Below are 14,284 nucleotides of genomic sequence, written 5' to 3'. Positions count from 1 at the left end.
TGGGTTTAAATGCATTCCACCATGTACATGTTTAGTAACAGCTTTCTTGATCGCTTGTACGACAGCTCCCCCCCAAAGTTAGCTACCTGAGAACTGTTTGTATTCTTTTCACCTGTCAAGCAAATCCGAAACACTATACCAACACATCTATCACTATCAGTGACAATACATGACGTCATATACTCATGGACTCCAATAGTTCACTTCCTCGAGCTCGCAGTTCAGTCAGCCAGAGTGCCCCAACTTTTGCTTTGCTGTCGGAGATAGGAGAGTCGTTGGATATAGACGTGAACACTGGGCTACCAAAGCTACCCGTTGAGTTGCCAGACTTCTTCACTGACTCTACTGAAGAAGGACAGCCCAGAAAGTCAGTATCTTTCCACCCAGTCCTGGAGACAGATTTGAGCATGAGCAGAAACGTGAGTGTGTTTGTGAGGGGCCATGAGGTAGCTATTGCTATGCATGGCTGCTTGTGCTTATTATTAAACACACACACACACCACACACAATGTATTAAAGCTTCTAAGCTTTGACCTCTGAGCTAGCTAGCTGCAGGTGTCATTAATTAAAGTATGCCCAGTTTTTTAAATTCAAACATGTAGTAGTTTGGAAGAGCTCTATATGTCATAGGTGCCAGCCCAATAGTGCATTTAATTTCTAACAGTGAATCCATGCTCTAACATGGCCACTGAAATTCTAATTAGGGATGTTGTTTCATTCGTATGTTTGACCTTTGCCAGCCTCTGTTTTAGCTCTATGTTTTCTATGCTGTACTAGGTATCAGGCATGTTGCATCATAAGTACGGTGTAAGTGTTTTCTTCCTTTTCCTTGAGAGCACCTTTTAGGAACTCTTTAATGCCATACATACACACACATACGGCTACTAGTCATTTACACAATTCCAAGGGAATGTTTCTGTTCCTCTTAACATAATATGTTACATAATAACACGGATAGAAATATTATTTCTATTCGTGTGCACACTTCTTGAGAGACTTCTTCTATATAATGTGCAAGTGTGTGTCTTTGTCTGTATGTTATTAGAGTAAGGAAGAACTTCCTTTCAGAATGTTTACTTTAGTAAAAAGTGTCATAACTGGTTCACCATTAATGTAATTTTAATTGATATGATACTCAGGGCCTGTATATTTCATTTATGCCCAACCCAAACTCCTTTTCCGACTGAACTATGACCTCTCAATGGCTCTGTTGTGTGTTTAAATAGTTTGACAGCTATTCAACTGGCTTCCTCCTCTCTACGTTTTATGGTATCTATATATAATTATACACTAGCAATAATTATTATACTGTTACAGCATAATCTAAGCCTACCATGTGATAGTCCCTAAGAGGTATCGTTTCAGGTGGCAGGTGGTTTTATGGAACGTATCCATTTATTGTATATTGCAACCAATTTCCTAGGAACCCTAATTGTTGGTGGTGAGGTCATTTGCACAATGCCCTGTGTGTGTGTGTGTGGTTTGTTTTTGAAATATACCCTGTTAATTATTTATTTATGTGTTAAAGTATGTACTATAGTGGTGTGGCTCTGAATGGTATGGTAACCTGATCCATGACTGTTGTGTGACAGTTACGAGATCTTTTGTAATTGTCTCCGGTATGTGCTTAATATAGTTAAGTGATCGAAATTATCATCATTGTCTTTGATTCAATGCTGTTGAAACCATAAGTGATAGACAAACTTGCGTTACGTACAGGTATAGTATACTCTGTGTACTTGTGAAGTGTTTAAGCTTTACAGCCGTAACAATTGATGTTTTTCTCGGAGATCATTCCGCAAAATTGGTCTGTGTCTAAGAGACTGTGCCGTCTTTGTGTGTGCATATATACACTTTAGATATTGCATGTGTTAGCTTCGAACTAATAGGCTTGATGGAGAAACTGTGTTGTCTGGGCCAACTATCAGACAAAGGGGTATAAAGACTGGTATCAGTTTTTCGCATCAAACTAGCACAGGGCAAGCCGTAAATAGAGTTTATATAGAGTGTACAGTACACTGTACAGTGTGCGTGCATTGTATTGAAGCCATGTGCTAACTATAGTTATTGGCAAAACTGTAATGATTGCCACTATGCATAATTATGGCCGTGTGCGTGTCATGTATAGGGATTGTGCCCCGAGTAATTATAGGGAGGCTTGTACTAGTACATGTATATCATTTTCAAGGAAATGATACTCCTCTGCACTTTTATAGTCCACCCCTTCTTTGATCAAGAGATCATTGTTTGTTATTAGTCCTTCTCTGCAACTGGTTGCGTACGTCACTAGCAAAACAGTGTCTTTTTTCTCAGTGAAATAAGAGTATATTATATTATATTGTGTTCAGACGGTTTTTTTTTTACTTTGGTTGCTTTGATGTTCAGGAGCATTGCTTAGCAACTATCGATGCGTAGATATGACACTGTGTGAACCTTGCTTAGCAACTATTGATGCGTAGATGTGACTGTGTATTCACTTTCCAAGTTTGCTTACCCATTGTAACTAGCAAGCATCCCTACGGCTATCTGTTAGTTTCCATCCAGCTTCACATTGTTAACAAATTGTTGTGCTTTGTGAATATAAACCAAAGTAAATGTTATTGATTTTCAAGTAAACTTTGTAATAATTATAGTGTATCATATAAAGAACACTGTGCTTGTTGGACCGTACACCCTGTTTATGTTGCCCCTAACGACCATCCACTTTGCGTGCAACAAACTATCCTTTACTTTAGTAGAGCCCTTGAAGATTAATGTTTGATCAACATGAATTAGGCAACACAGCACACAAATACACATCCCTACCAGTAGCTTTAGTGAGATCAAGCCTATAGATTAGTAGCCACGCTCACTTCCACTCCTGGAAGTACAATAGAACAATAGTCCATTACTATCAATTCCGCTGTATGTTCGATTGAAGGTTTCAAGCCCTACTGACTCCCATAGCTGCATGTGTGCTAACCAAAGGCTCACAGCCTGTGCAATAGTGTGGATCTATTACCATCATGTGAACAGAATAGAAGGAGTCATAATTATACTAACTTTGGTCAAAGAGCCTCAATCAAAATTGAAAATTAAGAGAAATGACTACAACAAACTTGCATTACTACTGTGGTTTATTATGATAGTCTTCGTTTGTTTCCTTATCTGTTTAATTAACTTCACTTTAAGTTCATGTCAATTATCCAATAATGTTACGCATGCGTGAACAGTCAGAGGTAGGCCTTGTTTTCTCAAGAGGCCTGCGAAGGTAGGAGATGAGCTTGATTGAGCAGCTTGATTGACTGCTTTTATTTAGGGATTCACGATTACAGGAAATGTCCTTATTTGGTTATCTCTTAATTAATAATGGTTTTTAAATAATTTATGAAATACAGTGGATACCTCTTATCCTCCCTCCTGTCCCTCCTGTCCCTCCCGTCCCTCCCGTTAGCCTTTCTTTTATGTGAGATCATTTGGAAATCTCGTACATTGTAGCTATAATTATCACACTGTGCGTAACCTTAGCTGTAAATCAATACATTTGTGAAATTGTTAGCATATATAATTAATACAAGTACACACCAGAGGAGGTCCGACACCAGAGGAGGTCCGACACGAGTGCCTCGACTCAGGCTAAAATTGAGTTAATTAGTCACATGCAACAATGGATTTAAGGTTTCATTTTGCATAATTATGATCAAGCCTAATCGAGGTACTCGTGTCGTGTCATACCTCCTCTGAGTATACACTGTATGTAGAAGGTGTGGCTGATCCAGTGACTGATCTTGATTTCCCATGTGTATGTAGGACAATATATAATGTCATGGGAAATCAAGATCGGCCACTTGCTCCACACCTTGATCCATAGTAATTATAATAAGCCCTTTCCTGTATTTAATAACATAGCTTAGCTAATTAATAGTCCATGTTTAGAGCTGAGTCACAGCAGCTGTGTAGGACTGACATTCTATAGAGCCTCTTGTACTGCGTATAGTTATCGTGTTGTGTACACGGGATTGTTTAATCTCAGCCAGCTATGGAATGTACAACTTTGACCCTAGTCAGGCTCTGTAACCGTAAGACATGAACTGGATCTCATATAAAATGACATGGTATTGGCTTTCATGTGGGTATCAAGGGTATGATATGCCTCGTTTCATGTGTATGTATAGAGCATGTTCTTAGTTCTAGTTCAGTTGTAACTCTAAAGCAGCTTCTGTTAAAGTGTCCAGTGCAGCAGCTAGTCCTGAGTTTTGACTCTGAGTTTTATGAACTTGAGAGTGTATAGTGCAGCCAGAGTAGGTATGATGTATGTGTGTTGAGACCTGTGAGATATATATAATAATACCTGAGTGGATTGTGTTGTGCTAGCTGCTATACTGAAAGACTCAAGCTGAAAGTTCACCAACAGTTTATTTTCTCACCGGTCCTAAGTCAACTGATAGTTTGTGTACGTGATCACTGTGAACACTCAAAGGATTTCACACATAAACCGATTGAATGCACAATTTCTCTATCCATTGAAGAAGGAGGGAGAGAGGCTGCACTCTGACCCCATATGAGCCTGACCTTTGTACATGTAGAAAAACACTTGCTGTGAGAAGGGTGTGTGTTGTCTTACTGGTGATGCCGATTGAAGTTTTCATGGGAAACATGCCCTGTGTGGTGGGTGTGTACAGTACATTGTGAGCGTATGTGTGTATAAGGGGAGGGAGGGAATTTGATCTATCATTTCCTTTAACCGGTACAATTTGGCATGCAGACATTGTAGTTGCCATTATACTCACTGATCAGTAGGTAGGTACCCTCCCTCTTGCATCTCCACCTGTTTCTGAATAGCATGACCTCACAGGAAATTGCGCGTTTGACATTTACTGAGAGGCGTAGTGAAGGAAGACTCACTTCCCATGAATGACCATTTTGGGCTTCATTGTGTGTGTACTGTTTGGATCCATTGTTGCTGTTAACATTAATTTGGTGATTCTGTTCTTTTACTCGAGTATTCTCTTATTTAGTCTTCAAGGTTGCAGTTTGTTGTCAAGTAATTATAGAGCAATTAGCATCTTTGTCTTTATTGGAGTAGAGAGCACTTTGGACATCATCACCGTGTAATGCTAATGTGAACATTAGAGAAATTACAGGGACCAATATTGGTACAAATTACACTGTTTGTGTCAGCAAATGCTTGTGTATCATACAAGGGGCATCCTCACTGCAAATACAGTACGTCTTGTTACCAGCTTGATAGTTGATAGAATCACTATAAACAAAACATAAACACATCTGACGTTTACTGTTGTTGATATTGTCACACTGCATCATGCAGTGTCATTTTCAGTTTCGTACGCTACAGTGCTTGCAATGGTGTGTGTACACTACTCACTAGATAACTATTGATAGCTGTACAGTACACGTACACTAGTATGACTGTATAAAGCATGAAGAATGAGCATCAATGTTGAAAGTTGATCCAGATTTGTGCCTAGCTGTCTCTCTGCATGAAACATGTTTGCTAATTGCACCTTCCTTATCTCCTTAATTGGAGGGGCTTACACAAAGAAGCTGTTGCAATGGTAGATTCCATTTGTCCTAATCAGTACAGGTGTGAGTGGGTGAGAGGAGGTGGTTCTTGTTTCCATACTTTAACACATGTTGCGAGGCACTTGTGTGTGTGTGTGTGTGTGTGTGTGTGTGTGTGTGTGTGTGTGTGTGTGTGTGTGTGTGTGTGTGTGTGTGTGTGTGTGTGTGTGTGTGTGTGTGTGTGTGTGTGTGTGTGTGTGTGTGTGTGTGTGTGTGTGTGTGTGTGTGTGTGTGTGTGTGTGTGTGTGTGTGTGTGTGTGTGTGTGTGTGTGTGTGTGTGTGTGTGTGTGTGTGTGTGTGTGTGTGTGTGTGTGTGTGTGTGTGTGTGTGTGTGTGTGTGTGTGTGTGTGTGTGTGTGTGTGTGTGTGTGTGTGTGTGTGTGTGTGTGTGTGTGTGTGTGTGTGTGTGTGTGTGTGTGTGTGTGTGTGTGTGTGTGTGTGTGTGTGTGTGTGTGTGTGTGTGTGTGTGTGTGTGTGTGTGTGTGTGTGTGTGTGTGTGTGTGTGTGTGTGTGTGTGTGTGTGTGTGTGTTGCAACTCTATTAGCCTACCCTCTCCCCTCCCTGTTTGCCCATATTGAATAAATTGTTAGCAGTGGTACCACCAGTAAGGTGAAGTTGGTAACTTAATTACTGTTTCCCTCTTGTGTATATAAATAGAGTGTTTCTCACTTAACATTAACTGTAGCCACCCAGTAAATGTGTATATAATGATAGTCACTCTGTCTGGTCCGTAACAGTGCCAAAAACTCTCCTATTGTTAGCCATAATCACTTATTTGTACGTGCCTGGAGTAATGTGACCTATAGCCTGGGGTAATGTGACCTGTATGTATATCCTTGTTGCGTGCATGTACAGTGTGTGTGTGTGTGTGTGTGTGTGTGTGTGGATTGTGTTACTCTGGTGTGTGTTATTGTCACCTTTGAGCAAACATTGTTGACCTTTCTTAAAAAACAATTGTACATAATTATCTTGTTATCTAATGAGCATGCTACCGTATAGCCGGTAATTTTCGGGGAGGGAAAAACATTTGTGGTTGAGCAATTTAGTCACTTTGTGGATAATATTTTCGTGGCTCCTGCTTGCACTGCAGTTAAAGGTAGGCAAGGTTATATAATATTCGTGATCTGAGTTCCAACCATTCAATCATGTACTTACTGAGTTGAGCCTATTATTCAAATAATTATTATGGGGTCCTTTCCCTTAAATTATACACAACATCTTCTTGGAAAGTGTATGTGTCATGCAATGTGGAAGCTAAAAGCAGCCAAACACTAGAAAAAAAATACCATGAAAAATTGTTTGAAATGTGAACCAGATACATTCCTAACCACAGTATTTGTGGCCAACTGCATTCTGCTACTAATAGCAACCGTTTTAATTGCGAGGAATTCATAAACTCATATTTCTGCCGAGTGGGGGTGGGTTATATAAAGGCACTGACTGCAGCAGTTGTAGTTTAGTTTTCTACACCAACAAGCTCTTTACTGTGCTCACTCAATTAGAACTTGGATATAGTACACGTAGGATGACTGGTAGTAGTATGACAAATAGGAGAATGCAAAGAAGATCTACTGTGGAGTGTATAGTAAGATGATTATACTGTCTGTGCAAGTGCATGTAATAGTATCTCAAGGTTTAATTACATCTATATACTAGCTGAAATTCTTATGATTCAGAAGTGAACCCACTAGTGAGTGTTTTTGGCATGTGCAGGATGAGCGAGCAAATGCAGCGTTCTGAGTAGATTAGCGTAATTATAGACATAGCCTTCATTGTTCTACTGTGCACTATTATTGTATTGAACTGGTTATCATTTCCTCATCGTTTCTCTCCTCCACACAGTCACCTTCGACCTCTGCCACCTGCCCTGTGACCAAGCCGTGCTCTCCCCTCGTACACCACAAGACATCCGATGACCCAGCCTCCTCTAACTCGAGCCGAAGCATCGATACCTCGAGCTCCACCCCAGAATTCAGGAGAGGGAAAAGAGGAAGGCACACACTACCACTCAAGAACCGGTCTCGCTCTGTGTTTATACGGCTTCAGCTGCCGAATGCTCGCACGCCCCCGCTACCACACCGCAACCTGTCCATACTCGGAGAGTCGGATTCTTCAGACACTGAGTGAGCACACACAATAAATCATTTTTAGGAAGCTTTCTGTTTGATTGAGAGGGTGTGCGACTGACAATCTTTGCCCACAACTATCTTTTGTCAATCAAACACACACACACACACACACGTTACCCATCAAAATGTTGCTTGTGCTACCATTTCCAGGCTAGGTACACGTATACATGTACCTTTTATAATGATAGCAGTTGCTTTTCAAATTTATGCTTACACACTGCGTATGTAAATACACATGTACATGTAGGCAAGCATAGTAAGGCCTCTATTGTATGCTATTGTATTACATATACCCAGATTCATTTATTTTTTTGTAATTTGTTTTTAATTGTGTGTGGGAGTTGTTTCCTTTCCTGGAAACTTTTTGCGACATCACACATACATCATACAGTAATACTGCTGCAGCATGTCTGCCAGCATAACTTGTATAGTACCTAGTAGGCAACGCCCACTCACATTATTAACCCCTTCCTCACAGCATTCAGACGGCTCCGGTGGTGGAGTCCACTGGCGCGCCATTCTTCCTGTATGAGTCCAACAGGAGAGCATCGGATGGTGTCAGTGTGGACAAGAGACTAGACTTCTCAGACATCAAGTCAGTGCCACACACCGCTACATATTGTACTACGTTTAGTATATGTAGCCAGCCTATACCAGTACTTTTATTGAAGCAATGTGGGCCTGTAACTGTATTGTACAGACTCCTGGTATGTCTGAGGCATGGGAATATGGTGATAGTGTCAGTATGACAGGTCAGGAGTGAATTGTAACCTAAGAATATTGTACAATGTCATGTTTGTTGCTAGTAAGAACTTGCAGATATTAAGTCAGTTAGTAGCCTGTAGTGACTTTATGAAGATGTTTTCCCCTGGTATGAAAATAAGAACATGGTTTTGAATTGAATGTCTCAGCTACATACATGTATCAGCTGTTGTACTCCCTCTGTGCATGTGCAGGTCCCCCCAAGAAGAGCCCCTCCCCTCACCACACACACACGCACGTGCACGTGTATCATCAGACAGACCAGGAACTACCAACAGGTGAGTAGATCAACTAGCTAGCACACACTTGTTTTGTACACAGTACTCTGGTTTCTGTTTGCCCACAAAGCTTGTCATCAACACTTAGCATGTTTGGAGACTCACTATAATTTAATTGTGCGTGTGCGCGAAACTTCACAATTATGGCAACTTTTTGTTAGGAGAGACAATTTTATTCTCCTGTTATGGAAAATTTGTTACGTATAGATAAACAAACATTTAGAAGAGTCTCTTTAAGGTACCTTGGAATATAATGTAGTAGGCGTTCATGTTAACTTCATGTAACCCCAAAAATCCACCCCCCTACCTCCTACCCCCCCACAGTGCTGGTCGTCGAGGGTCCTTTATCCATCTGTCTGATGCCGACGATGAAGATCAGCAGAATGTACGCTCCAGAGCCTCGAGCATGAACAGTCACATCGGAGACGAGACGTACATCACTCCATTCGCTCAGGTAACCGTGGCTACACCGCACTGTGATTTTGGTGTAATTCAAAAGGAAATTCCATTTTCAAGACCAGGCCTGCAAAGTGTTAAAAAAGCAATCAGTTTATTGTCTTGATTTTTGTACTGCTTCTGTTAGCAACAAGTTATCCATTCTCGTTTGGCACAGATTTTGGCCAACTTGCATCACATTCGGCACCAGTTCCTCTCGCTGTTCAGTCTCCCCCCAGAGACGAGGACCTCTCAGACGAAGGTCAACCCCCGCACCCTTCCCTCCCCACTCAGCTCTCCACCCAAGAAACTATCGGAGGGAGTACAGATGAAGGTATGTGATGATGTGTGTGTGTGTGTGTTACGTACATAGAATGTGATGTGTGGCTGTGGCTGTGTTTCCTATAAGAACCATTATATATCGATTACAGTTGTGCATTGTTAGTTGTCTTACCCACACTTGTTTGCCGTCTTATTGTTTATCTTTCTATGACTATGTTTATCTGATGGATATGTGTGGCACCACTAATAAGTGTATTCATGGCCGTGAATACTCGTACACTTGTATCAATAACAATAGGATGGTGACCTGTACTGACTATGAATTTGCTCAAGGTCTACGGGTTTTTTAGTTGCGCACGTTTTGCTTCTTTAACTATTCATCATAATGATTAGTACTGTACTACATTAGGAACCTCCCCTCCTTCCCTACAGCTGGCTATGCAGACTCTCGAAGAGTTTGACTGGTGTCTGAAGAAGCTGGAGTCTGTCAACTCGGCTTCAATGGGCACGATGGCTCAGGACAAGTTCCGACGAATCTTATCTCGTGAACTCTCCCACATGACAGGAAAGAGTCGAGCTGGTGACCATGTGGCTGAGTGGGTGCAGAACATCACCAACCCTGGTCAGTGGGGGAGGATAATTAACCTCCTGGTGGTTACTGTACATGCAGCACAGTGTGTACACGTGGGAGTTTCACATGTTATCATAATGTATAGTTGTCGAGGCTTTAAAGAGCATCCCATGATGAAATAGCGGTGGTTTGGTTATCTAGAACATTGTAGGTTCTTAGCATCTTTGCAAGTACATACATAATTATGATATGAAGGTCCCTATTTCTTCGTTTGTGTACATCCTCACACCTCACACCTCACACACCCTCACAGACGATGGCTCCTCTATGGTAGACCGTGCTCTGGACACCTCTACCATTCATGATGACACTGATGACATCAATGACACTCTGTATCTGCAGGAAGCTCGAATGTCCGGCTCTCTAGTTCACGACGTCTGGTCCAAGATGAAGCATAGGACCACCTCCACATCTTCTGTGGGGGGCAGTGTGGATTACTGCATCAGAGTGCCAATGTGAGTGTGTGTGTCAGTCAGTGTCATGTGCCCAGATTTTTCAAAGTGGTGGCTATTTTCAATCCTCAGTCTCCATTCAACACACCTTTTTACAGCCTACTTGTACATGTATAGTTTTGTATAATAAGAGTTATGTGATAAACTAGGCCTATGAGTTGTCTAGAGGTGGTTAGTACACCGACACATTTCTGTACATGTACATGTGTGTGTGTTCTGTGTTTAATTGTTACATAGACAGCGCCATATTTGATGGTACATATTTCTAATATCCCTCAGGTTCGGAGTTCACGACTCTAATATGGACAAGACTGCAATGAGAGAGGTAAGAGTATACCAGCAGGGTACACAGTTCACTTCCAATTCAATCTCAACCTCGTTATTCCTCTCTCTGATCTCTAACTAGTCTCTCATTTCAGCTCTGTAGCTGTAGTAGGTAGTAGGTAGCAGGTAGTAGTACATCCTTTACTACTTTAGAATGGCTGTATAGCAGGTAGTGCATTGTGTGGTTGTGCTAGTCTCTCACATACTCCCCCCCTCCCTCTAGTTCATGGTCCATCAGATGGATGCTTGGGACGTGGACACATTCCACTTGGACACCATCTCAGCTGGCAACGCACTTGTATCCGCCTCTTATCTCATTTTCAAGAAGCGAGACCTCTTCTCAACCTTTAAGATCTCCCCACACGCCTTCATCAACTTCATGTCAGAAATACAGGTAAGGGCAGAGGGTATACATGCACATACACTGTACCTTTAAATTGTGTGTGGTAGCAATGATTTTATTTTAGAGCTTGGGTATAGATTGTATAAGAGTTCCCGCCCACACATACTCACTGCATATGTATGACTTTTTAAAAAGATGCATGTGATATGTACATGTACATGTCACATGCACGGTAGAGAGCTAGCATTACTAGTAGGTGGTGGTTTATTAGTCGACGCAAGCTCTGCTTATAAGTAACCCAACTCCCACAGAGATCGTATCTGCCCAACCCTTACCACAATCAAGTACACGGTGCAGACGTCCTCCTAGCTACAAACTACCTCCTCAAATCCGAAGCCCTGAAAGGAGTGTTCACTGACCTCGAGATACTCGCCGCTCTGGTAGCTGCTGCTATCCACGACGTAGGTCATCCTGCACGTACCAACCAGTTCCTGGTCAATGTGCAACATGACCTGGCTGTACTCTACAATGATAACTCTGTACTTGAGAACCATCATCTTGCCCTGGCTTTCAAGGTCCTTCAGGTAAAGTGAACCTGTAAGACGCTCAGTTCCGTAGCACTGTTTGTAGTCGCAGAATTTGTCTGCACTTTTGTAACTGTGGCCACTACCATGTTTTGTAAGGAGCTGTTAGTTGTTATCTGCATGTACTTGCAGTGTACATGTATATGCAATCTTACCCACTAGTGAGATAGCTTGCCCACTAGTGAGATAGCTTAACTAACAGTTAGCCTGTAGTCTACTAATAATTGTAGAGATATAGACTTTGTAATGTGCTTCTTCTGTATACATGTACATGCATGTAATGCTTCCAATGACATGCAGTCACATTTAAACTCTGTTTGTTTCCATGCAGGACCCTAAGTGTAACTTCATTCAGAACTTCGAGAGTGACCAAAGACAGGCTTTCAGGAAAATGGCCATTGATATGGTGAGTGACTTGTCATTGCTGCTAGAGAGCATCGTGTATTGCACGTGGGTGCGGTACATCCTTTTGCAATGTGTGTTTGCCAAGTCTACCTCTGGTGTGTTCCAGTAATCCAATTGCCAACATTTGGTAATTGTCTGAAAGTGCTCTTTCTCGTGTGTTGTACTTGTAAGTAGTAGTGTACAATACAATAGCGTCCAGGAACCTTAATTGTCTTTACTATGTGTGTTATGCTACAGGTGCTAGCTACGAACATGAACCTTGTCTTTACTATGTGTGTTATGCTACAGGTGCTAGCTATGAACATGAACCTTGTCTTTACTATGTGTGTGTGTTATGTAACAGGTGCTAGCTACGGACATGTCCAAGCACTTCAAGCACCTGGGAGATTTGAAGACACTCCTGGAGACTCAGAAGGTGGCCAATGATGGAATACTACAATTGGACAAGTACAGTGATCGATCAGAGGTGAAAGAGCAGCTATATATACACGTGATCACATTTCATTTTGCCTTTTCTGTGATTCCCCGGGCTTTGTTAAGTACACAAATTTACCCCACCCCTCCACACACACACACTCTCAAAGGTCCTCCAATGCATGATCCACTGTGCTGACTTGAGCAACCCCACCAAGAGAGAAGACCTGGCTGCCAACTGGTCACGCAGAATAATGGAAGAGAACTTCCTACAGGGAGATGAAGAGAAATCGCTGGGAATTCCCCTGAACCCTCTCGGAGATAGGGAGCAGGTGTCACTGTGTAAATGTCAGGTGTGTGGATCGGGACTGTTAAATCTTAGTTAGTACATATTCGAGTAAATAATTTAGTGGGTGAACGTGAAATATAATATATTATATCATGTTATGTTCTGATTCCCCTGGTGTAAACTGTGCCCATTGTCAGCATCTCAAAGCATGTGTGTACAGTGTATCATATGTCATTGTAATCCTTACGAAATTGTGTGCTGCATGTACATGTAGCTGGCTGCATGAGGAATAGTAAGTATTGTCACACTTGTATGTATGTACATATCGCTTGCAACACAAACATAATTATTTGAATTGTCCTGTCATTACCCTAACATTAATTTATTCTCCCTATACAGGTGACATTCATCGACTTCATTGTTGACCCGCTATGGGAAACATGGGCAGAGCTAGTCTATCCGGACGGACAACTCATGTTAGACAATATTGCCAAAACTCGCGAGTACTGGCACACCCTGGTGGACCCCAACTCACCCCCACCCTCGGATGAATCAGGAAGCGAGGAAATAAATCAGACTAATGGGCCGAGGGAGAATTGCAGTGGCGAGAGGGTTAACGAGGTGGCTATACTTGATGACTCTCCTGCGACAGTGACGTGTACCGTACTGTCCTCTGTGAGCAGTGAAGCGAAGTACAGCACCAATGTATTAAAATCCTTCTCAGGATCTCCTCTATCAGACAGAAGGTGAATGAGTGAATGGCTGTGCTAGCTGAAGTGTACTGTAGAATTTATTGAGGCAGCATAGCATAATATTGTAGGTGGCATTTATGATACTACTACTGGCCAGTACACTTTTAAGCTTTTCCATTTAGTGTACGTAATGAGTCGTGAAGACGTTGCCCCTCACATCGTATTCGGTGATTTTTGTGCAAGTCTCAATTTGCTATCACTTCTTTTTATTGCAGGACATCTTTTCAAAAAATGAAAAAGCTGAAAGCAGTACAAGATTCAGCAGACTCTTAACTGTACAAGCACGTTGTAGTGCTCTCCACTCATTCACATGTTCAACTTTTTTTCTATGCTCAATGTTTTTCGAAGTTCGTACTATATAGTACGAATGCTCGGATCTCATTTGAAAACAGACTTTACTAGCATTTTTGACGTTTTATTGTCTTCATTTTTATGTTGTATATAGTAACCCTTTGTATAAATTACAGTGTTCTCATTACACGGTCCAACAAATATTAGCAAATAGTAATTTTTTTGGTATATATTACATAATTATGTTACCTAACTAACTTTCTAGTAGAATGATCCTATACCAAAGACTAGTTCCCAGGCCGATCGGTCTCCAATTGAACGCTAGGAGTCGACTCCAGCGTTCAATTGGAGA

General features: G+C 41.6%; 1 protein-coding gene across 3 annotated transcripts; it reads left to right on the top strand.

The window, feature by feature from the left end:
* The first annotated feature begins 23 nt into the window (after positions 1-23).
* LOC135335323 (3',5'-cyclic-AMP phosphodiesterase 4C-like) lies at positions 24-14,149 on the top strand. Of its 3 annotated transcripts, none has more exons than XM_064530786.1 (16): positions 24-419; positions 7,404-7,684; positions 8,169-8,285; positions 8,647-8,730; positions 9,055-9,184; positions 9,344-9,499; positions 9,880-10,069; positions 10,332-10,533; positions 10,810-10,855; positions 11,078-11,248; positions 11,509-11,781; positions 12,113-12,187; positions 12,530-12,652; positions 12,771-12,953; positions 13,289-13,635; positions 13,857-14,149. In XM_064530786.1, exons 1-16 carry the CDS (start codon positions 186-188, stop codon positions 13,912-13,914), a joined length of 2,670 nt encoding a protein of 889 aa, XP_064386856.1. In that variant the 5' UTR covers positions 24-185; the 3' UTR covers positions 13,915-14,149. The 3 variants fall into 3 exon arrangements, with proteins under 3 accessions (XP_064386856.1, XP_064386859.1, XP_064386858.1); XM_064530789.1 differs by lacking the exon at positions 24-419 and adding an exon at positions 4,131-4,647; XM_064530788.1 differs by lacking the exon at positions 24-419 and adding an exon at positions 6,934-7,146.
* The last annotated feature ends 135 nt before the right edge of the window (positions 14,150-14,284 follow it).

This window comes from Halichondria panicea, chromosome 4 (genome assembly GCF_963675165.1).
Source record: "Halichondria panicea chromosome 4, odHalPani1.1, whole genome shotgun sequence".
NCBI lineage: Eukaryota > Metazoa > Porifera > Demospongiae > Suberitida > Halichondriidae > Halichondria > Halichondria panicea.
This window is presented reverse-complemented; position numbering and strand designations above follow the sequence as displayed.